The sequence below is a fragment of the Leptonychotes weddellii genome, chromosome 2 (assembly GCF_054177405.1).
Source record: "Leptonychotes weddellii isolate Sample4059 chromosome 2, ASM5417740v2, whole genome shotgun sequence".
NCBI classification, from domain to species: domain Eukaryota; kingdom Metazoa; phylum Chordata; class Mammalia; order Carnivora; family Phocidae; genus Leptonychotes; species Leptonychotes weddellii.
In genome coordinates this window covers 94,542,718-94,567,667 of record NC_138370.1, presented here as the reverse complement: position 1 = coordinate 94,567,667, position 24,950 = coordinate 94,542,718, and the positions used below count along the sequence as shown (strand labels likewise).

Below are 24,950 nucleotides of genomic sequence, written 5' to 3'. Positions count from 1 at the left end.
TTTTTTTTTTCAGGCTATTTCACTGAATAAGGCTCAAGTTTTCATTTTCACTTTAAGAACTACATAATCCATGAAAATGAAGAACCAATTACAGAATGTAGGACTTTAATAAAAATAGTAAGCATTAACTATTTCATAGAATTTTGAGATGGAATGGACCTTAGTCCTCTAGTCGAGTCATTTCTTTTATCAATAAAGAAACAAAGATACAGGGGACTTGATTAACTTTACCAAAGATTGCATTAACTTACTTAATTAAGTCATCTTCTCAGCCAAACACTGTTTCCACAATCCTGTACTTACGTTATTTCATATCTGGATCCCAATCAGCAGACTGTAATAAAATCTATTTTTATTGTTAGCGTCTTGTTCAGTCTGATCTAAAGCCTTTCAGATCTTTTAACTCCTGATTCTGTCATCCATAATATCTGTATGCTAATCAGATTTGTAGATAACATGACTTTTAAGAGTATTATTTAAGTCATTAACACAATTATTAAACTAGACTAGGTAGAAGACAGAGCCCACTAGAAACCTTCCCTTAACAGCACCTCCATAGGACTGACTCTTTAAGTAAATTTACAAATCAAGTCTGACTGTTAAACAAAAGCTACATTTTTAAACTGTAAAGTCTTTTAATATAGCCTTTAAAATTTTCACTGAGATTTCTAATAACTCTTTCCAAATAATAGGAATGAATCGCATGCTTCCAATGAGAGAACGTTCCAAAACAGAGGAAGACATTCTCCGAGCAGCACTTAAGTATAGCAGCAAGAAGACTGGAAGTAATCCTACATCAGCCTCTGATGATTCCAATGGACTGGAGTGGGAGAATGATTTTGTTAGTGCTGAAATGGATGATAATGGCAATTCTGAGTATTCTGGATTTGTGAATCCTATATTAGAACTGTCTGATTCTGGCATAAAGCAATCTGATGCAGATCAACAGAAACGATAGGGTAAAATTGTATGACCCTGTTTTATCAGTTGTGACCAAATGTTAAAAACCAACTAGAATGTATAAATAGTTGTGCTGAGCCTTTTTTTAAGAGGGAGATAAGAAACCATGTTGTAAATGCTTATTAGAAAGGAATAGAAATGATAGGCTATATCTGAGTTGCTTCAGAATTAAGTGCAATTTCATCATCTGCCTTCTGCTTTTCAAAAACAATTTAATGGTTCTATCATGTTATCAGTTAAATTTATTTTAACTCTTCTTTATAGCATTCCTGTTTACTATTTGTAGATTTTCACTTTTAAAAATAGTTTTATTGTTTTACTTTGAATGCTTTCTTAAGCCTATTTCAGTAGTTAACTGTGAAAATATTGCATTTTGTGTTAATTCTCAGCAGATGTGAAGGGAGCATGAGGAGGGACTGCCAGATCAGATTTATAATAGTGTTCCCTTTTCCACCTTTTCCAACATTATTTATTCCTATGACTTACTTAAATTTTATTATCTAATAGTAAGCACAATTGAGTAGATGACCCTAAAGAAATGCTGAAATATCAGTTTTTTTCTACACTTACTGCATATCCTAGTATAATAATGTTGATTCAGTCTGAACAAAGGATATGATGTGTTAAAATAGACTTTCAGAGTTCAGACACTTGAAGCTGGTAATCAAAAGTAATATTTAAGAAAATATATATATTTAGGTTTTTCATTTCCTTTTACATGCTGCCACTATAAATGAATATTGACTTTAAGTTAATTGATAAATTTCTAGGTGTCACTTTTTTAAATTCTATATTTCCAATGCATGGTCTTAGAAAGATTTTACACAGAACATACTCTCTGTGCATGATTTAGTAAGAAAGGAAAACCTAAATATGCAATACGGGTATTTCAAAATAAAATCCTTTCTGGTGTGAAAGGATTCATTGATTTTATTAAGCTTTCCTTTGCCTTGTAATACAAGGTGGTTTAATGGGATGGAGCTAAGCATATCAGTATAAATAACTGCATTTGTGATATACAATGAACTCTTCTTTTCTCTAAAGTTTACATTTCACTTTGAAAGGCCAAGGTTATAAAGCACTCCCTAATTGTTTGTCTTAATTTTGCTGAGGATTGAATATGATTTTGGTAAGCAAACTGTTTTCTGATTTTTCCTTGGTGTTTGTTTTTTTTTTCTTTTTTTCTTGCAGCAGTGACAGTGCATGTTCTCAAAAATATAGGAAGGTCCAGATATAAATAGTAACTTAAAGTTCTTGCTGTACTTAAAAAAAAAAAAAATCATGTGGCCCTTTCAATATTTGAACTGCTAGGCAATGACATCAATAGTTTCATCTTTTTTTTATCTCATAGAAATAAATGACACTTTAAATATGTAAATATATTAGGTATGCTATTATTTATGACTGTCTTAACATAATTTAAGTTGTAGCTTTGTCACTGGAAATATTTTAAAGGTAATCTATATTCACATTGCCTGTGTTATGCCTTTTAAAGTTTGTATACATCAGATGTATATTTTTGGTTTGGCATAAGCTACTATTGTAATTTTTCTTGGCATTTTGTTCATAAAAAATTTTTTGAAGGAATGATAACCTCAAGGATTGTGAATAAACACATTTTTACATTTAAAAATAATAAATTATTTGATCATTACTAGTTTTACTCTATAAACATGCAATAATTCTGACTCCTGAGGTATAATTACTTTATTAAATCTGCCTTGAAGACAAAAAGGAGTGAATTAGGAAAGCAGGATGGAACTAAATTTGAAAATGTTTGTTTTAACTGCTAAGAAAAGATATTAATTTCTTGTTTTATATGTTTATAAAAAACCCTGGAAATAACATTTTTTTATTCAGCAGATATTAGAGAATCTACTGTGTCTGATAGGGTGTTAGGGACATAGTAAAAAGACATACAATGCTCAAGCTCTTTTGCCTACATTCTGATGAGAGAGACAAGAAAATAACAAGTAAACATATAAATAAGAAAACCACAGATCACAATTAGAAAATATACAAGATGATAGAATGCAGGATAGCTGGGGACTAAGTGACTATTTGGTAGGTCAAGAGAGCCTTCTCTGAGATGACATTTGAGCTGAGACCTAACTGTTGAGCAGGAACCAGCCAAGTGAAAAGCCTGGTGAAGCATGTTTATAAAGCTCCTGAAGTATAGGAGAACGTTTGGTTATGTTCTGCGAATGAAAAGCACAGGGACTGAAGCATCATGAGGTAGAGTAATATGAGATGATACTGGAGGGGTATTTAAGGGCCAGATCATGTAAGGTTTTGTAGACCATGGTTAAGAATTAATTTATTTGATGTATAAAGCCACTGACTTTCTGTAAGCCAGAGTAGACAGTGATCAGATTTGCATTTTTTAAAAATTTCTCTAGTTGCTATGTAGAGAATGGGTTATAAGAAGACAAGAGTGTATGTGTGATACTTGCAATGGGACATGGTGTGACTTGGGTTGATGATGATAGGAATGCAAAGCTGATAAACTTCAGATGTAGAATTAACAAGATTTTCTGATGGGTTAGATATGGGGGCAAAAGAAGAGCTGGAATCCAAGATAATGGTAGGATAATGCATCTATCATGGTGCCCTGGCAACCTTGCTCACTGCACATCTATATAGCAACACTGAACCACACTCCAACCCAAATCTTGACAAAGCTCTGTGATCCTCCCTGGAACATGGCAAGATAGGTCCTCAAGGAGATGTGACAAAGCCATTTATCATCTGCTCCCCTATCTTGCAGAAGGCTGCCATAAGGGGCAATTTCTCATCTAACTCCCTGATTCTAATGAAGCAGGGATTTCCTCCTCACTCCCACTCACTACAGATGTAGGCTAATAAAACTGCTTGGCTGGAGTTGAGAGTTGGCTCTTCAACAACAGAGCTGCCCTCCATTTATGTGTCATTTGGCCTCCCTGGTCCAATGTCCAAGGGACATCCCTAGGAACCAGGGATGTGGAACACTGACCCCACGCTGATCTTGCTTTTGCTATCTGTGTAAGTAATAAACTAAGTCTATTTGAGCTCATTGTCTCCCCACCGGTTAAATCTATGGAAATGGACAGCCAACCTAGCAGTTACAACTACACTTGACAATAACTTTTTGGTTTCTAACTTGACAAATATAGTGGGAGGAACAGATTTAAGAAGGTGAAGGAAATTAAGAGTTCTGTTTTGGAAGTTAAATTTGAGTTGTTTATGAGAAATTTGTATGAAGACATCAAGAAGGTGATGAGATATATATATATAGATAGATATAGGTATATCTATCTATATATGTCTGTAGTTCAGAGAAGAGGTCAAGGTACAAGTTTAGAAGTCATTCGTAGGTAAAAGGTATTTTAAGTCATTATACTAGGTCAGATCACCCTGGGGAAGCATATAGGCAGAGAAGCCCAACTAAGTGTTGATATTTAGAGGTCAGGGGTAGAGAAACTGCCAAAAGAAGCAGATTCAAGAGGGACACAGGAAACCAAAGAATGTGGTATCACAGGAAATACTGGTGGCCATGTGCCACCACACAGTGAGGAATATGGAGAACTGGAGCCAATATGCACTGAGGGGCAGGGCTAGAGGAATCTTAATCCCCAGCCCAGCCTCTCCCTGAGGCCTATGGCACTCCTCCTTTAGAGTAAGCAGTCTAAGAACTTTCTTTTCTTCAGAAAGTTCTTTCTTCAGAAAGAGTTTCAAAGAACATGGTTACAGAATTAAACTTTGACTTTATTATATGCATGGAAGCTGTTAAAATTTCGAATTCATGGAATTTAAAAATGTGTGGTACATAAAAGTTAATTTCATATTTATTTGGTAAGAAAACTGAAAAAGAATTCTAAACATAGCAACGGTTCATTAGAATGTCCAAAATACTGGTTTTAGATGCTAAATATACACAAGGAGAACTGTATTTTTGGAAATAAACACTATTATTCTACAGAAAGGAAATCATAGAAAAGGTATTATTGCTCAAATAGGGCTTCCTATATTAAAACCGCAATGATGCATTGGCACTATTCCAAAACATATTATGTTAGTACTCTAGTACTGCAAGTACCAACAAGCTACACCACCAGTAACAAGCTGCTCATAACCTTGACCTTGAAAACAAATGGCTGCTTGTGAAATAATATGACCAAACCAAGAGATGGTTCCTTACAAAACAAAACATAGGACTAAAAGCAAGCATAAGAAGAAAATAATATATCCTTATTGAGAACACTATTCCTTCATCACCACGGGTACTTCTTGTACATTAACCCTCACAGATGTACACTTAAACACACTTAATTCTTAATAATACACTTAATAATTCCTAAATACATCTAGGAATGCAACAGATGACTAAATTGATGACTAATACAATTTAAAGACTTCAAAATGATAATAAGAGATCCCAAATTTGACAACAGATGACAGTAATACGCCAATAAACTGTGAAGTATCCATAAAATGTCTAGAGATTTCTTCATCCTTCATGACTCTCCTCTTAGCCCCTCTGTGTTCACAATTCATTTTCATCCATTTCTGTAGGAGAAGTGTTTTGGGTGGAACAGGATGAGTAAATGCCATTCTCAGGTATGGGCTTCTGTAGTGGCCAGTTGTTCTCTTGCAGGAGTGATCTTGGAGACAAAATAAATTGAGTCTCAAAAAATTCTAAGGACTGTCCATCTTCCTTCTCTATCAGGAACTGATACTCACCAAATCTGACCATGCACTTGTAAGGCAGGTCTATTTTATTTAGGTAGTACAGCTCCTTGTTGTCCACAAGCAGACTGGTCTTCTTACTCATATTTTTTATTTCAAAAGAGAGAACTGAACTATCAAACTTTTTAAACAGCTGCAGAGAAAACTGAACTCGGGAAACCTGTTTATCCTGAAAGGTATAATGACAGATGTTGGATTTTCGGCCAAATTTCACCACTTCGCTGGAGGGAAGTTTTTCTCGGTTATAAAACCTTATTGATTGGAATATTCCACTTTGCAGCTGGCCAGGATGGTAAACAGTTATCTGGAGACAAGTCATTGTCTCTTCTGTATCAGCATCTTCGAAACTGATCATGATGTGTCTCAGAATCTGACCTGCCTGCAACAATCAAACCAGCATGTTAGTTCGCTCCCATTTTTCAGGCATTGAAATCTTTAATTCTAATATTTTGATGAAAATCTTCTGATAGGTGATTTATTTAGACTTTAAGAAGACAATACATAGAATACTCAATTAACTAGCACATATGTGAAATTTTACAGCAAGTCCCATGAGATCTGGTGTATTACTTTTTTCCATCTCTATTTTTCACTTCTAGTTTGACAATAAAACCATACACACAATCTAGACAATAACAAGGAATGCTTGTCGATAATAAAGTGATTTGGCAGGGGCATAAAGAAACTTCAGTTCCTTTCTGATTTAAATAGAGTGACTTGGCCCAGAGAAAATATGACAGCTATATTTTAGAAATCAGGATAAATAATCCCCTTGGTTTGAATGCCCTCAGAGGATATACACATAAAGAAAACCTGCAGTTTATTAACTAAATTATAATTAGATGTATTATGAATTGTAAAACCTGATTAAAGAAATTTAAAAATTATAAACAAATAATTGCAACATTTATTCTTTACATCCTCACTTAGATTTCTAGTAGGTAAAGGGTTAAATATAATAAATGCTTAGCTACAATAGGAAAGCAAGCTAAGTGTCCATCAATAGATGAACAGGTAAAGATGTGGTACACACACACACACACACACACATGAATATTATGCAGCCATAAAAAGGAACGAGATTGTGCCATTTGTAACAACTAGGATGAACCTAGAAGGTATTATGCTAAATGAAATTAAGTCAGACTGAGAAAGACAAATACCATATGATTATACTCATTTGTGGAATCTAAAAACAAATGAATAGACAAATAAAAAGCAGAATATGACCTGCAAATACAGAGAACAAATTGATGATTGCCAGTGAGGAGAGTGGGTGTTGGGCAAAATGAGTGAAGGGGAGTGGGAGATACAGGCTTCCAGTTACAAAATGAGTAAATCACAGGAGTAAAAGGCACAGCATAGGGAATACAGTCAGTGATACTGTAATAGTGGTATATCGTGACAGATGGTGGCTACACTTGTGGTGAGCATTAAGTATAGAGAAGTTGAATCACTATGTTGTATACCTGAAACTAATGTAACAGTGTACATCAACTATACTAAAGAAAAAAAAATAGTAAGTGCTTTAAAAGTTTTAGACCTGTAAAATTAGACATTACATAAGTCAGTCCTAATTATCATAGTCTGTACTCCTACTGGAATTATTTATCAATTGTTCCTAATGACTGAACAAACTGTCATTAACCACATTCTGTCATTAAGAGTTAATAGCACCCCTCTAGAGCTCTTGGCCCTGTGGTGCCCTCCACCTACACTTGCCTACATGCACCTTTAATAATCAGTGGAGTAAAGTAGTATAACAGGATAGGACAACTAACTACCAAAATCTTGGAGAGATTATTCTGACACAAAACTGCCATTTTTTAACTAATTTATTTTAAAAGAATTAAGTGCACACAATTTAAAATTTGATACAGCAAATAACGATTTTTAAAAAGAGTATCTTCACTCCACCCTAATCCTTCTAGAGTCAACCACTGTAAAAGCTGCTTTTATCCTTACAGAAATTTTCTTTATACAACAAGCATAACTATGTGTGTGCTCATAGACACAAACACCTATGTTTCTACACATAGAGAAAAATTTTTCTTACACAAACAGGAACATATTATATTTAGTTCTAGGCCTTGCATTCTTAAATTAATAATACAAATGGGTGATTTGTTTCCATATCCACACATATACATATACCTTATATTTGAAAGGCTACACAGAATTCCTTTAATCTAGCATGGTGATAAATTACACCAATAAAGTGAGGCTGAGTGTTCCCTGCATTCCTTAAAAACTGTTTAGGGTTTGGAAATCAAGAATCTTAAGTGAAGTTGAATTGTGGTTTTTGTTTGCTATCTATATTAGATGTTGGTATCAGAATTATTATGCTGGTTTAAAAAAAAACCAGAATTCTTTCTTTTTCTTTCTACACTTGCTGCTATTTATTTTTAAAATACAATCTTTCCTCCTGTTTTGCAGTTATGGCGCTATTTTTTTTCTTTTATTAAATTCTTTATTTAAATTCAATTTAGTTAACATATACTGTATTATTAGTTTCGGGGATAGAATTTAGTGATTCATCATTTCATATAATAGCCGGTGCTCATTTATATCAAGTGCCCTCCTTAATGCTTATCACCTAATTATCCTTTCCCCCACCCACCTCCCCTCCAGGAACCCTTAGTTTGTTTCCTAGAATTCAGCGTTTCTTATGCCTCTCTATTTTTGCCTCCCTCTCTATTTTCATCTTATTTTATTTTTCCTTCCCTTCCCCTATGTTCGTCTGTTTTGCTTCTTAAATTCCACATATGAATGAGTGCTAAAAATCAAACTCTCAATTTATTCAATTTTTCAATAAATGATATGGCTAAGCAAAATTTCTTTTTTATTGATTTGGAAATATATCTTTAATTTTAAATTTACTTGTCATATATTGTTTTTGGACATTATTACATCATATCACATTACCCAAGCAGACAGGACATGCCCAGCTATAAGCAGGAAAGTGAGAGGAACCGTCAAAATCATGGGCTAAGGATGGTCAAAATTACTGTGAAACCAACACAGCGAGAATTAACACACAATGGGTAGAATTGTGATTTGAAGACACCTTAATTATGATAATAAAGTCACATTATTCAAGAAGCTGACAGCATTAAAGAGAATAATTATAACAAATCATCAGATGATACAATTAGTGGTTGACAAGAAAAGAATTAGCTGTTAACAAGTAAAGAACCTAAAAAGGAGGGGCAAGAATTTGTCAGTGATCTCAGCCTTGTCTAGGACACACTGCCATCATTCTAGTTCATTCTTGGACTTTGGACAATAACAGTTCCAAAAGGAGAACTGGATTAAAAATCATGGTGTATTCTGGATATAGTCTTTTGGTAACACCCAAATTTTGTTTTGTGTTCTTCCTATAACCAATTAGTTTAGAATTCATTCTTTTGAGCAAATCTACCACCAAGAAAAGTTTGCCCCACACAAGCTCTTATGCCTAATTCTCAGGGTAGATATATTATTCACTGCAAGGGGAAAAAATAGGCATTCTTGTTTATCAATCAGTGGCTACAAGTGTCTTGGTGTGAATCAACTCTCAGGGTTTGACAAACTTTTGGGATCATAATTGTGACTCTCCAAAAACACTGAGGTTGACTGTACTACTGTCAAGTATTTGCTGCCCCTCCCTACCAGGCCTTGCTCCTTTAGAGAGATGATACTTCTTACTCCATTGACAACCATGTCAATGAAACATGAATGGAAGTGACACAGAAGCTTATTTCCAAGCAGAAGCTTTGAAAGCCACCGTGTAGTTCCACCAATCCTCTTGGCCTCTGCTACATCGGCAGTCCCCAGAAGCAACTCAGCCTCCGTCCCTGAGGGAAGGGCCAAAGACAGAGTCAAAAAGGACATGTAATATGAGCAAGAAATCAAACCTTTTTTTAAGTCATTTGTTCCTGAGCCCTAACATAGACTGGGCTGACAAGCATCCACCTATCCAACCAAGGTACGAAATGACCTCAACCCTGACAGTTAACAGGGTTACTACTTAACTGTATGCCCTTCACGTGCCAGGTACAGTGTTAGCCATTTACACATACTGTCTCATCTTCAGAATAACCCTATGAATCATCCTTCACAGAGGAGGGAGCTATGTCTCAGAGGGTTTAGCTAAGTAGCCCAGGTCACAAAGTCAGTATCAAAGGCAGGATTCAAACAGAAAAAAAAAACACACCCTCTCTTACCCACAACAAATAACTGCTCTCTGTTGCCAGTTACTCCACAAGAGATAGCAGTTAATCTGTAGAGAGGAGGGCCATGGAAGTGTACTAAAACCAGCAAGACACCAACCTAGAATCTAGTGTTGGGGTAGGAAATACACTGTTACTCCTGCCTCATAAGAGAAAGAGGCTCTGAAGCAGCAGGTTACTGTGAGTATTAGTTATCCCTAAGTCTGCATGTATGGATATTAGCATGGACCCAGTACTCACTAGTAATTGTGGTAGGTTGTTTGGGGAGCTCCAAAGTTGAATAAATCATGGTCTCTGATCTCAAGGAACTGAGAAAGTAATCTATTTGTTAATTTCTAGAGCTGCAAGTTCCCTCTACAAAGTGGCCTGAATCTCTGCCATTTCTGAGTGTCAGTAGAAAGACAGTAAAGACTGAAACTAACAAAAACCCTAAAATAAATTAAAATTGGTAGGTTTTTTTTAAAAGATTTTATTTATTTATTTGAGACAGAGAGAACGAGTGAGAGAGAGAGCACGAGCAGGGGGAGGGGCAGAAGGAGAAAGAGAAGCAGTCGCCCTGCTGAGCAGGGAGCCCAATGCGGGACTTGATCCCGTGACCCTGGGATCATGACCTGAGGCGAAGGCAGACGCTTAAACTGCTTAACCGACTGAGCCACCCAGGTGCCCTGGTAGATCTTTAAAAAAAAAAAAAAAAAATCACTAGTGTGCAAATGCTCAAAAGCAGCTTTTTGAAATGTCTGACATAAGTTATCAAAGATAGAAGAACAGTGAGCTTATATAGCAGTAACAGTGGTTACCTCTGGAGAGGAAACCTGGGGTCAGGGGTGGAAAGGAGACTTTTCATTGCACATTCTATACCTTCGAAATTGTATACCATGTGTACTTAATATCTAATCAAACACTTAACAAATATTTTCTTTACAAAATTACAAACCATCTGATTTTTATGGAATTAAATGGAGGTGGAGATTAGCTAAGTATTAAAGGGGTAAACTATGATATCTGACATAAAAAAATTGTAAAGCATGGTTCGCCTGGCTGGCTCACTCAGTAGAGCATGCAACTCCTGATCTCAGGGTCGTGAGTTCTAGCTCCACGATGGGTATAGAGCTTACTTAAAGAAAAACACTGTGTAAAACACTGTGGTGATGTCTGATACACAATAGTATCTATATTCATAAATGAACTACAATAAATAGATAAATATATAGAAATGAAAATGAGCAAATGAGCCCTGCTATCAAGAACTTTATCACAGAAAGCATAATACAGAATGTGAGTGCTCCATTCTTGAGTGTCAGAAGAGTAAACCTCTCCTTTGCTGGACACCAGGAAGTAAGTACACACTTACCTGGGAGTCTTAGAGCTGGCAAGAGAAGGGTTAGACTCTGAGGTTGCCTTCTGACTCCTCTCAAAGGAAATAAGGTGCTATGTGCAAAAATATGCTCTCTACACTTGCTCACACTCCCACCCTCCCACACCCCCCCACACACACACACCAGTTACCCCTCCCAAAGTTGGGCAAAGCCAGCAAAGAGACATACTACCCTGACCTTGCAAAAAGGCTGTTCAACTGTCATGAACAAAAAGACGGATATTTTTGCTCAAAGGAGGAGCCAGGTGTCCAAGCAGTTTAACAGAAAGTTTGGTGCCCCTGGTTGGTCATGCATGCCAAGAGGATTCTCATGTTTTAAGTTTGCTTTTTAAGGTAAGATCTAGTGAAATAATGGAGCTTGTTCTGGGCCTTGTGTTAAGGAAGGTATTCTAAAGGTTTACTTTCATCCCTCCTCAGCTCCCACCCTATGGATAATCTCAAGAGAAAGTATATGTCTTTGCCTTGTTGCAAGCAGCCTTTTTTTAAAGGCTTTCTCCCTGACCAACACCCAACACTGAGCTAACAGGAGGGAAGAGAAACTTGAAGCCTAGCAAAAGACAGGGTCATCCTCCTGACTAACGTCCCTCGCCGGTCATCACCCCCAGTGTGGCTTCGAAGACATCTGTGAACTCTACTACTGGTCAGCAGAATCAATTCTTAAATAATAGGTTTCGTAGAAGGAGTCGTGAAAAACAAAAAGAGCAAGAGGAAAACCTTAAGAGAGCTCACTTTTTCTTCCGAGATAGTGTCTTCTTTCTCCCACTTTACCTGATTAACCTGTACCCAATCAGATCTGCACAGTCCAGCTTCTTGGTGGCTGTGGACATCCGCTATGAGGTAGAGCGTGGGTTCTGGCTTCCGGAGGATTTGGGAAATTCCTCCTTTCAATCTGAAAGCTGGAGAAAGTCCCAGAAAACAGCAGATTACTATATTTTCCTAATATATATAATTTTCCTGAGGCAAGGAGGGCAGGTCCAGAAGAACCCTCAGTAGAGAACCCGGAGCTCCAGGGAGCCCGAGGCCCCGCAGGAAAGTCTCCTGGGGGACGCGGAAGGGGTTCACGCCCAATTGCTTTGTGAGCTACCCTTGATAAATGGAATTCTTTTGTGTTCTCTGATAAGGCAAAAAAACAAACTGCAAAGCACGTAAATTGATAAAGAAAACACACTCCATCTCTGGTATTTCCTTTCAGTATTCCTCCCTCGCATTTATAAATATTCCTAAGGTTTATAAAGCTGGGGCCGTGCCGTATGTAATTGCTGGAGCGCGCCGTGGATGTGACTTTGTACAGAGCATCGCGAAGGACTCCTTGACAAAGCTTCGCTCTCGGCGCGATAAACAGACAAGACACACTCCCCACTTCACCCCCAGCCCGCCGCCCGCTAGGTACCTCGGGGCCGGGGAGTCGGTGAACTAACTTCCCAGAGCGGCTTCGCTTTCCGGGCTCCGCACGAGACTAATGAAGGCCACCCCGCGGAAGCTGGAGTCGGGGGACCGGCACCGTCCACCGCCCTCAACTACACGAGAAAGCGCCAGCCCGCCCCGCCGCAGCCCCTGGGGGAGGGAGAGGGCGGGTGTGAGCCAAGGGGGGCGGGGCCGAATTGGGGGGTGAAGGGAGGGCAGACGCGACCGAACCCGGGGAGCGGGCGGCTGCGGATCACTGGTCCTCCGGCGCGCGCCACCTCTCCTCCTACTCCCGGCCGACTGCGGCCCCTAGCCACCCCCAAAGCCTTTATAAAGACCGGACGAAAGCGCCGAGGTTCTCAGGCCCCGCCCGCACGCGCGCCCGCACCCTCCCTCCTCCCCCGGGCGTCTGCGGCTGCTGACGCCCGAGCGACGCGAAGCCCAGGCCCCTGACCACCTTGCTGAACTTCCAGGCCACGTTTGAGGCGCAGTAAACCGGTAGGGACCTCACCTCCCCAGACAAGTGGCCCCTCCGAAGAGGATGTGGCTAGTGAGCTAGATTTTGAAAAGGGAACAGAATCACTTCAACATTGAGAGCCACTCACCGCTCCCTGCCCTTCCACCGCCCCACCTCAAGTGTTGGCTTGGGACCGGGTAGGGGTAGGCAGAGAGTTGAACTTACTCCCTAAACAAGCCATGTGCACGGCTTGTATTATCTCATTTAATCCTCACAGTGGAGGGAGAGTAGGTCCCCCTTACAGGTGAGTAAACGGCCGCCCTGAGGGTGGCTAAGTGTCACGTTGAGCGAGAACAGAGACGGGATTTGAACGTGCCCCAGAGCTCCAAATCAGCCTGCGGCTACCCATGATGCCCTCACCTTACACCAGACCAGTCCAGGGGCTTCCTCTCCCGCCCCATCTGCCTGAAGGGATCCCTCACTCAACATCCAGGGTCTGGGGTTCCACAAATACAGGCTGGAACATGGTGCATTGAGAAACACTTCACCTCCCAGGAGTCCTTTATAGTCTCCAGTGAAATGAACTAAAGGTGGAGAGAACCTAAAGGCAGTAGGTGTCTAGAGCCGGGTAGGAGTGAGACTCTATAGAAGGAGTAGAAGACAGAGAAGAGAGGGAGGACCAAGCTAGCAGTGACTGAGGTCAAACTGGCCCACTTACTTCAGAGCTTGGAAATCTACCTGCCAGTTCTGGTAGGTGTCAGATGGAAGCCACTTATCTGTCTGCATTCTGACCCTGACTTGCAGGACAGTTCCTCATTTGCAGGTCAGTTTCATTGACAATAAAATGACATTGATACATGCTGCTTTCGCGTCTGATAAAGAGATACTGTGAGGGATTAAATTTTGACCTCTCAGAATTAGGTATAATCAGGAACCATAAGCCTGGGGAAGGAAGAGTACAACTACATGTGAGGCCGATACCTGTAAGGCTGCAATTTTGTTAATCATCAACATTTATCTCTTCTCTGGAGTGGAGATAGTGGGGGTGCATTATTTCTACCTATCACATGTCCTCCAAACCAAATAACTTAATCTTTCCCTTGTTGAATCTAAATTTTATCATATAGTACTTCTCACTGGTGTAATTTTTAGGAATAAAAAATTACTAAATTTCCTATTTTTTTACGAAAAAAGTAAAACAAAACCCAAAAGCCTCCCCCCTCCTTTAATATTTATACTTAAGTATTTACATTGTAGTTGTTAGTGCTTCTTCATTAATTTTTAAAATCCAAGAAATCACTAGCATCCTAACAAATAACATTTTATACTACTAATGAGGGATCAGAAGCTATACATTAATTTATAACACAATAATTTTTTTTCTCATTAAAAAAATAGAAAATATGCCTTAGAGAAATGCCATACCTGGAGTAAGTTGTCCGTCTATCCTCTATCTCTAGTTTTCTCTTTATGTTTACCATAATTGTACTGTCAACTAAGTGCATAATTCTGGGGAAAAATTTCCAGAATAACATTCTGGCCATTAACCCCATAGAAATATCACTATTCCTTGCTGTTTGTGGCCCTCAAGTTTATTATATAATTAATTATATGATATAATAAAAGGGTAAAGTTAGTCTTGAGATCATCTTGCTCCAACCCTGAAGTAACTTCAGAAGTATAACCCCTTCTGAACATAGGCTCCATGTGCATATTTTATGTAATCTAGGCTTAGATGGAAAGATTCTCTTTCTACTCTACTTATTTATCTTACTTTTTAGGATTTAAAAATATTCCATCTGCTTTCTGCCAGCACCTCACTGAATTTGTTCTTGTTAAAGCTATCTTTGACCTACTTGCCAAGCCAGTGGACACTTTTCTGTCCTCATCCTTTGTCACTTCTCCGCACCATTAAGTACTGTTGACCACTTCCACTTTGAAATGGAGCCCTAACATGAGTTTGTCTTTTGATAATAGATCAAAAACAATGTTCATTGTTTCTTACTCTTTTTCCTTGGCCCTCAGGGGCCTGACTCTCCATCCTGACTTCATTCAAATAAGGAGTTTCCTTGCACTTTGTTTAAAAGAGGAAACTTCTCTGTAGTAATAAAATTCCCGGAATACCTCTACCAAAGCCATCCCTAAAGGGGTGTGTCTTATGGTGCAAAACTGCTGAAAGTCCCAGAGTTGAATTACACAATCAGATTCTGAAGCAGTGACGCTCTGTTTTCTTTTAAATTTCTACTTCCTGAAACCGAGGCTGTTTATGAGAAACAGTGTATTTCAGGGAGATTGTCCTAAAATTAACCTTTTTCAGAGTTAGATTTGCTGGCCTTAAAAGTGTTTATCCTCTTCTTCGAGACAAAGGTGAGTATCAACCTTTAAATGACAAAACAGTAGATGTGGGTACAAAAGATGGCATAATGTGTAAGAAGGTATTTTTTTTTAACTGTGTGACCTTATTTCTACTTCCTGATCTTGTCTACGTTTAAATAACTTTAAAGCTCTAAGAATACTTGCACTTCTAAAAAACGGCACAGAAAGGGAGTGACGGTTGGGAAGGGGAAGGAACAGTAAACTTAGGTTACTGGGGAAAGGAGGAAAGGAACCTGTTTTTGGGCGCCTGGGTGGCTCAGTTGGTTAAGCGACTGCCTTCGGCTCAGGTCATGATCCTGGAGTCCCGGGATTGAGTCCCGCATCGGGCTCTCTGCTCAGCAGGGGGTCTGCTTCTCCCTCTGCCCTCTTCCTTCTCGTGCTCTCTGTCTCTCATTCTCTCTCTCTCAAATAAATAAAATCTTTAAAAAAAAAAAAAAAAGGAACCTGTTTTTTAGAAGGTTTTAGTAACAACGTCCTTCTGTCAGGGAGCTTGCTATTGAACATCTGGCTTTGTCACTGAATTGAGATGTTTGATTAAAGCATTAAAAGAGGTGGGATTGGGGTGGCTGGGTGGCTCAGTGGGTTAAGCATCTGTCTTTAGCTCAGGTCATGATCTCAGGGTCCTGGGATCAAGCCCCACATCGGGATCCTTGCTCAGCGGGGCACCTACTTCTCTCTCTCCCTCTGTTTGCCCCTCCCCCTGCTTGTGCTTGCTCTCTCCCTCTCTCTCTCTGTGTCAAATAAATAAATAAAATCTTAAAAAAAAAAAGAGGTGGGTACTTACATGAAAAATTAACCCTGGGACTTTTGCCCTGGAGTACATAGGTAATCATAAAAGAAACCATCACTGGTACGATGACCTCAGTGATTTTGCCAGGAAACAGGTAAGAGTGGAGAATTACTCTTTTCGTTTGGGAAGAACTGACAGGAATTCTGGGTGTGGTGAAGCATTATGTAGACAGAAAGCATCTAGAAAAATTAAATTCCTTCATGCTTTATTCAAAGAGTCCTTTCACTAACAAATTTTATCATTTGAAACTAGGGCTCTGAACTACTTTGGAAAGCCACAAATTATGAGCTTTAGAATAGTCTGGGACATGCAGGTGGGTGAGAGTGCAGGGGCAGGGTCAGAAAGGAGGGGATTTATGTCACAACATAATGGCACCTCTGAATTATTTGTTTCTTATCTCCCTCTGCCTTTTCTTTTCTTTTTACTTAGTGCAGCTAGTACTCTTATGAGAAGTAATCTCTACTTTTGGCTGATACCTCATTGTTAAGAACATTTTAAATTCCTTACACAAAATCACTGTTGCTGTTCAAGTCTATACATGATACTTTAGCATAATCTCCACGCTCCTTTGTTTCTCCTCTTTCCTCCTTGGCCTCAAATACATTTTGAGTATCGAACTATATAGAGCATTTGTAATTATACCACAGAAGCTGTACACCCCTGTAGATGGGGTGTCAGCAGATTATATGTATGATGAGCACAATTTTGGGTAGGGCTGGGTATAGGTTCACTTACCACCTGAGAGACACACAAGACCTAAACAAATGCCAAGTCAAGTCTTTATGTCCAGTGACCAGAATAATTTACTTCTCTCTTTCCACCTCCCCTTCCAAACTCTGTCAACCTGCAGCCTCAAGAGAAAGAAAACACTTAAAAGTATTCTGGCAGTAATTTACTCTCCACTTCAAATACCTTTTGAATCTGAGATGAAGGAATTCTCCAAGTTCTTCCCCAACAAGACACCAGAATTTGATAGTATCCTTCACTGGCATGAGTAATGTTAGGGTGGCTGGTGGGGGGCAGCAAAGAATTGCACAAAGAGTAGAGCAACAGGCAGGAGAGAGTTTATTCACTCTCCAAGGGAGGACAAGGACCAGACATCAAGAGAGATATCAGCCTGAGTTTCTGTTAGGTTGGGCTTTTTAAGGGGTTTTGAAGGATGTGAGAGGGTTGAAGGTGGGGGGGGGTGACATGACTCTTGGCCAGGTAGAATGGGAGGTGACAGGTTTCTCCAGGAACTCTCTCCAGGGCTTGTCCAGGATGTGTGTTGTGATCAGGCCAGAGAAGAATATGTTTTGTAGCTGGGGTCTATTTTCTGAGAATAAAGGGTACCACAACCTAGAAAAACAAAGAGTGAGGGCCAGGTATAAACACCTGTGAGTTTGGTCTGTAAGATTGGCTAGGGAGGGGGCTTTGAATAGATTCCTTTCAAGTAAGGAGCCAATAATTACTTTAAACTTAGGTGTGTGTGTGTTTGTGTGTGTGTGTGTGTATTTTAAAGCCATATGTAAATCATGATGGATGTTATAAAATCTCACATAAAATAATACTGTGTAGTGAGCACACCTGACATATTAAGCTCTAACAATCTCCCCTTAAGTCCTATGTGATCTAAGTTTGGGTTTAGAACCTGGAATTTTCTTTAAGAATAAGTGTTCATTTCAAAATATTTCTGAAACTCCATGGTTCCTCCCATTCCAAAAGAATTTCACTGACCCCTTTCCCTGAACACAGTACACATACTACTTTTACTGTCCCTTAATCCATTTCAGAAGATGATGGCTTTTTAGCATAAAATGCTCATTAAAAATGCTTTCCTGGGGCGCCTGGGTGGCTCAGTTGGTTAAGCGACTGCCTTCGGCTCAGGTCATGATCCTGGAGTCCCGGGATTGAGTCCCGCATCGGGCTCCCTGCTCGGCAGGGAGCCTGCTTCTCCCTTTGACCCTCCTCCCTCTCATGCTCTCTGTCTCTCATTCTCTCTCTCTCAAATAAATAAATAAAATCTTTAAAAAAAAAAAAATGCTTTCCTGAAATTTTAAGCACCTATGTTTTGGAGAATTTTAATGGGAATGTGTATTCAAACTTTTGATATAAACCCATGCCATATTTTTGTTATTGTATCTGTTGCCTCTCTATATGGGGAGTCTGTTTCTTGTTATTGACAGCGACATCGATTTTTGCAGGATGTTGTGATTTCCTGTGTTTATAGAGTTCTGTGAGATAGACAAGTTTAAAAGTAAGAATATTTTCTGTTGCTATTATTCTTCTGTCTAAGGAACAGAAAAAGATGACCATAGCTTTAATATCAGTTATATATTAATACAGTTTTCTCAAAGTATGGTGTACAAACTACTGATTTTAGGTGGCATGTGTCCAAACTTTGAAAATTTGAGTTTTATCCTTGGTTTAATGTGAATTAAAAATATAATTAGCTCGGGGCACCTGGGTGGCTCAGCCAGTTAAGCATTTGACTCTTGATTTCGGCTTAGGTAATGATCTCAGGGTCATGGGATCAAGCCTGGTGTCAGGCTCTGTGCTCAGGGCAGAGTCTGCTTGCGATTCTCTCTCTCCTTCTCCCTCTGCCCCTCCCCCTGCTTGCACACACTCTCTCTAAATAAGTAAATAAATACATAAATATTTTTTAAGACCAAATAATTAGCTCATAAAATTTATGACTTCATGGATATTATTGCTCAGGAAGATGTTAAGTAAAAAGAAATTGAGGTGTTTACTACTGATTTTAAAGAAACAAGTAAATAAATACTCTTACAGGTAATATGCAGATATGGTAAAAATTGTGAAGGTGGAATGTAACTAGCTAAAGTTTTGGAAATATTGAACTACTGTGTTTGATAAGTGGATATTTTCTGAACCACTGCAGAAATTTGAACCTCACTGGTCCTTGGTTACACAGCTCAATTAATAATACAATCTGTTAAATTTCTTAATTATAGATGTACAAAATAGCTGATAAAAATGCTTTATCATTTTATCATTTATTCAGTCCTCATGAATTGCCATAAAATTGAAGGGATGTAGAAGGTAACCAATATTTTTTGAAATAAGAATCAGAGAGAGGATAGGGGCTCCTGGGTGGCTCAGTCAGTTGGGCAACCAACTCTTGATTTCAGCTCAGGTCTTAATCTCAGGGTCATAGGATAGGCCCGCAGCAGGCTCTGCACTCAGCATGGAGCCTGCTTAGGATTCTCTCCCTCTCCCTCTGCCCCTTCCCTGACTCTCTCTCTGTCTCTCTCTCTAAAATAAATAAATCTAAAAAAAAATCATAGAGAGGATGAATCATCCCAGAATAAGCACTACAGTTCTATTCTGCCTGTTTTACCCAGACACTGATATCTTTGAAGGGCAGAGAGGGGTGGTGTGGGCTAAAGGGTAGGAGAGGAGGAGGGGACCATAAGCATCATCTAGGTCAAGGGTCATTAATGTATCATGAAGTGTGCCAATGGCCCTTAAAAAATAATCATATTGGTAATTTCTTTTAGGGACTCCATTCTAGGGAAGATACAATTCTTAATATGGAGAAAACTCACAAAGATGTTTATCAGATAACAACAAATTGTAAGCATTCTAACAAAAGGGGAAGGTTAAACAAATTATAGTACAGTAGTCCCTCTTTTATCCATGGTTTTGCTTTCCATGGTTTCAGTTATCTGCAGTCAACCACCACCAGAAGCAGATGATCTTCCTTCTGACATTTCATCACATGCCTGCATCATTCACCTGACTTCATCTCCTCACATAGGTATTTTATCGGCTCACGTCATCACAAGAAGAATGGTGAGTACAATACAGGCATATCTCATTTTATTGTTATCACTTTATTGCACTTTATGGATACTGAGGTTTTTACGAACTGAAGGTTTGCGGCAACCCTGCATGGAGCAAGTCTGTCAGCGCTGTTTTCCCAACAACAGTTGCTCACTTCGTGTCTCAGTGTTACATTTTGGTAATTCTTCAATGTTTCAAACTTTGTCCTTATTGTTATGTTTGCTATGGTGATCTGTCATGAGTGATTGCAACTTATTGAAAGCTCAGATGATGATTAGCATTTTCTAGCAATAAAGTATTTTTTCATTAAGGTATGTACATTTTTTAGACATAATGCTATTCCACACTTAATAGACTAAAGCATAGTGTAAACATAATTTTATATGCACTGGGAAACCAAAAAGTTCATTTGACTCGCTTTATTGCAATATTCACTTTATTGTGGTAGTCTAGACTGAACCTGAAATATCTTCCTTTTTTTTTTTTTTAAAGATTTTATTTATTTATTTGAGAGAGAGAGAGATTGAGAGACAGAGAGCATGAGAGGGAGGAGGGTCAGAGGGAGAAGCAGACTCCCCGCTGAGCAGGGAGCCCGGTGCAGGACTCGATCCCGGGACTCCAGGATCATGACCTGAGCCGAAGGCAGTCGCTTAACCAACTGAGCCACCCAGGTGCCCTGAACCTGAAATATCTTCAAAGTATGCCTGTACAGGGGAACAAAAAGGAGTTTTGTTTTGTTTTGAAAAAAGGAAAAAAGGAGGGGAAGAGGAATGGGAACTTTACATGATATGTATGCTAATAGTTTCCTAATTAGTTTCTCATTCTTTTGGATTCCCATAACCTGGATTCATACATTTATGTCTATACGTGTTGTACTTAACATTCATTTTTGCCATTCTTTGCATATACTCCTATTGCACCTCAAAGTATATTGTGTCATCGGCTTGCCCGAAAACTTCGCTTAGAATCTTAACCTTAGCACATCTAGTTACTGTGATACATTCCCCATTAGTGCACTGTAACCACTGAAAAGTATGCAAAATTTTCAACAAAAGTCTTGTCCGTTCATAAGTGTTTTTCTTTTCCATAAAAAAAAAATGCTTAGATCCTCATCACATGTCCTTTTATTTGACCACTTCTTCAAAATAACTTAATCTCTGATTATAGTTTGGATGCTGCAGGTCATCATTTTCCAAGATAACCATATTCCTACCCAGACATTTGATTCCCTAAATCCTGCCCCGAGTTATTGTGAGGGATAATAATGTGAGTGAATAGCATCTCTTCTGAGATATTACTCAATCAGGTCTGATTCACATCTCCAAAAGTTGCTGGTTCTTTAATAAGAAACATTTGAAGCCCTTTGAGCCCAGATTCCCTGCCACCCCATATCTCCCCTCTTCCCCAGTGGGCAAGAGAAACGGGTAGGAGGACACCAGGAACTAGGTGGAGCTTCTAAAGGCACAGCTTACCACGCAGCTGAGAAGCAGACAGAAACACCCCTACCCAGTTAATTTCAGGCTGCAGGCTCCAGCCTCTTAATGTCGATGTGGCAAAGCATTCATCTTTGTAGCTCTCCTTGGGGACGTCTTGAGACATATTCTTTAAATATATTTCCACTCAATGAAATGACCTCTCATTACTTTATTCAGATCCAAAGGTCACTTTTTAGATTTCATTTTTCTTTCTCTTTGCAATTTTGACACTGTTGACTTCTGCAAATTTTCTTTTTTGGTTTCCATATCACTGTGCATTTCTGACTTTTCTCCTACTTCTCTGGCTGCACTTCACTTTTATATTCTCTTTCTCTGCCCGCATCAGATACTACATTCTCTTTCTGCCTCCTCTCTCTTCTGCTGCGTCTTCACATTGGATGAATGCCTGTTGCTGTACTTATACCGGTTTATACTAAAGGCCCCGTGGTTCTTCTTCCAGAGTTCTGGAATCTTACATCCAAGTGTAAACCTCTATTACTAAATATCTCTATTCTGCATCCCACAGGCATTCACATCGAAAATTTTCAACCCTGGGCTCATTTACCACCTCCATCAGTATTTTTTATATTGATATCTGGCACTAAAAGCCATGTACTTGCTCAAGCTAAACATTTGGGCTCTCCTAGACCCCTTATTTCTTTACCAACAATATCTAATCAATTTTGAAGTGAAATTGATTCCATTTCTTAAATACCTTTGGAAACTACCCATATCTACCTATTCTTGGTACAGGCCCTCAAGCTCTCACAGCATGTCCTGATCTCCTTAGCCTCTAGCCTTTGTCCTGTTGGATTAGATATTTCCTAGGACCCAGAGCATTCTTCTACCCCAGAACTTTTTTGCAGTAACCATTTTTTAAAACTAAGACTATATCTTTTATCTGTGAATTCCCATTACCAAGCCCAATGCATGACACGTTGTAGATACCCAATATGGATTTGCTAAGTAAGTAAAATTTAATGGATGCCTACTTTTCTGCCCTATTTCTTTTGTTTAAATGAGACTTACCACAGCGTAAAGCTCCCTGGCTTACAAAGACATAATTTTTTCCCAGAGTTAAATAAAAAAATAAATCTATCAACTCAACACTTGAAGAATCGCATCCACTTTTCCACACATATATAATGATATCTACTCAACTAGACACAGTAGAAGGTTGAGACATTTGAGAGGTTTTGGACCCTGCCAAATGTGTCTTCTAATTTGGTATTGTTAAAAGAAAATCCAATAATCACTCTTTTGAGTGAGATGACATACTTGCCAGACGAGATTTTCTTCATCTGTGTCTACAGTAGCTGCAGATGTGTCCACCCTTCGAGGAGGTTCTGGCCCTACTCCAGGCTCTTCCATCCTGCTATATTTGCATCATGCCTATCCTAGACACAATAGAGAGATCTTTTCCTAGGATAAGTTGTGATAAAGATTAACACTCACTGATGAAGGTTGGCTACTGGGATTAGTCATTTTGTGTTAGGTGAGATGTGGAGGGGGAGGCAGAGTGATGAGAATGTCTAGCTCCAAAGTAAGGCTGAAAGAAAAACAGAAGATAATACATGCAGAAAGCATCCCTAAGTTAACCATAAGACATGAGTGAAAGGAAGTGCAACTAAAATATGTACAGTGTCACAATGTTTTGTTAAATCATTTCTGACTACACCTCAATTGAGAGGCAAAAATCAAACTGCTCAATAATCATTGAGGAATACTTAGTTAAATTTTGAAAGCTTATACTTTAAAAAACTTTATTATAAATATGAAAATATATGTACATATAATAAAAAACTTATATAAACATTTAACTTTGCAGAGAAACAATGATATCAAAATGTTTATAGTGCTTATTTCTTAGTGGGACTTTGGGTAGTTCTTATTTTCTTTTTTACCATATTTTTTCTCCAAATTTTTAAATAACACCATTTTGCGCTCATTATAATGAAATGTTTCAAAAATCTAGATCTTTAAAAATACTTCAGAGGGCTGCCTGGGTGGCTCAAATGGTTAAAAATACATCAGAGACCACTATGGTACAATCTTCAAGGTTTTCATGACAAATACTTCTTAATGGAGCCTACTAGAAGACATCCAGTAGGCTGTTAATACCCTCACTTGCAAGCCAGAAGCCACCGTGTATGAAAAAGCAAGTTATAGTGAAAGAAAAGAAAAGCACTAATTATTATGAACATAGATTTCAGAAGTCTTACAGTATCTCAACACAGTCATTCCCCAAATCACAGTTGTCAAAGAAAAGCTTTTTAGACCACAGCTGTACATGCACAAAGTGTGAAAGGCTGAGTGAACATGAGGGAATTAGGGAGTTCCCCCTGACCAAGTTTTCTCCAAAAGATGTGTCCCTTCAGGGAAAAAAAAAGGGGAGGAGGAGGAAACAAACCATAAGAGACTCTTAATGGTAGAGAACAAACTGAGGGTTGATGAAAGGAGATGGGTGGGGGGATGGACTAGATGAGTGATGGGTATTAAGGAGGGCACTTGTTACAATGAACACTGAGTATTGTATGTAAGTGACGAATCATTGAATTCTACTCCTGAAACCAATATTACACTGTATGTTAACTAACTAGAATTTATATAAAAATTTGAAAAAAAAAATATATTCCTTCAGATCACCCTATCTGCTCCCATTCAGCCGCTTCTGAATGCACAGATCATCTAAGAGCTGGTCTTTCATTTCACTTTCCTGGAAAGGTAGAATCATTAGCTGAGACTGATTTGGAGTTCAAAGTGGACATGTTGAGAATGTGATGCTTACTGAATATCCAAGTACAGATATCCAATAAACAGTTGAAAATATGCATCTGAAAATTTCAAGAGAGAAGTTTGGACTGGAGATACAAAGTTGATGATTATCAGCCAATACATGATATTTACAACTATAAACTGAATGAGATCACCAAAGAGTGGATTTAAATGGGGAAGGGAAGAGGGCCAGAGACTGAGCCTTTGCACATTTCAACATTAAGGAGTCTAGGAGGAGGATGAACCAGCCAAAAAGGCTGAGAAAGAGAGATCAGTGACATAGGAAAACCAAAAGAGTGTAGTCTCATGATGGGCAATAGAGAAGGGAGGGCCTGTGTCACATGCTGTTGATAGGTTAACAAGGAAGAGGAGTGAGAATTGATCATTAGGTGTAGCAATGTAGAGTTCACCAGTGATGTTGACAAGGGCAGTTTCAGTGGAGTGATGCAGCAGAAGTCTGACTAAAGTGCATTTAAGAGAGAATGGGAAGAGATAGGTTGAAAGCTCAAGTAGGAGCAAATCTTTCAAGGAACTTTGCTGCAAAGGGCAATAGCTATGGATGAAAGTGAAGTCAAGAGACTTCTCTTCTAAGATGGGAGAAATAGTGGCATGTTTG

General features: G+C 38.8%; 3 protein-coding genes across 17 annotated transcripts in view; 2 read left to right on the top strand and 1 right to left on the bottom strand.

Moving 5' to 3' along the window:
• The window catches only part of AP1AR (adaptor related protein complex 1 associated regulatory protein), a 37,607-nt gene extending 35,409 nt beyond the window's left edge, over window positions 1-2,198 (top strand). The window contains exon 9 of the mRNA XM_081813125.1: window positions 623-2,198. Coding sequence (XP_081669251.1) covers window positions 623-958 — 336 coding nt within the window. The 3' untranslated portion in view covers window positions 959-2,198. The remainder of the gene's footprint in view (window positions 1-622) is intronic.
• A 2,485-nt stretch (window positions 2,199-4,683) lies between these two features.
• Window positions 4,684-12,865, bottom strand: TIFA (TRAF interacting protein with forkhead associated domain). 6 transcript variants are annotated; one of them, XM_081811986.1, is made up of 4 exons: window positions 12,662-12,850; window positions 12,001-12,167; window positions 8,611-9,521; window positions 4,684-6,064 (listed from the first exon to the last, which is right to left on the bottom strand). In XM_081811986.1, the coding sequence occupies exons 3-4, from the start codon at window positions 8,668-8,670 to the stop codon at window positions 5,483-5,485; spliced, it is 642 nt and encodes a 213-aa protein (XP_081668112.1). In that variant the 5' UTR covers window positions 8,671-9,521; window positions 12,001-12,167; window positions 12,662-12,850; the 3' UTR covers window positions 4,684-5,482. The 6 variants fall into 6 exon arrangements, 5 of the variants coding, with proteins under 5 accessions (XP_081668112.1, XP_081668113.1, XP_030882406.2 ...); XM_081811987.1 differs by having other exon boundaries at window positions 12,040-12,167; XM_031026546.2 differs by lacking the exon at window positions 8,611-9,521 and having other exon boundaries at window positions 12,040-12,167.
• Window positions 12,866-12,920: 55 nt separating this feature from the next.
• The window catches only part of ALPK1 (alpha kinase 1), a 120,332-nt gene continuing 108,302 nt past the window's right edge, over window positions 12,921-24,950 (top strand). For 2 of the 10 annotated variants that reach the window (XM_081811983.1, XM_081811982.1), the window contains exons 1-2: window positions 14,993-15,499; window positions 19,963-20,093. The gene's annotated coding sequence lies outside the window, so the exon portion shown is untranslated. Of the gene's footprint in view, window positions 13,174-14,992; window positions 15,500-18,354; window positions 19,875-19,962; window positions 20,094-24,950 lie in introns of those variants that run through there. The other 8 variants (XM_081811980.1, XM_081811977.1, XM_081811979.1 and 5 more) reach the window with 6 other exon arrangements.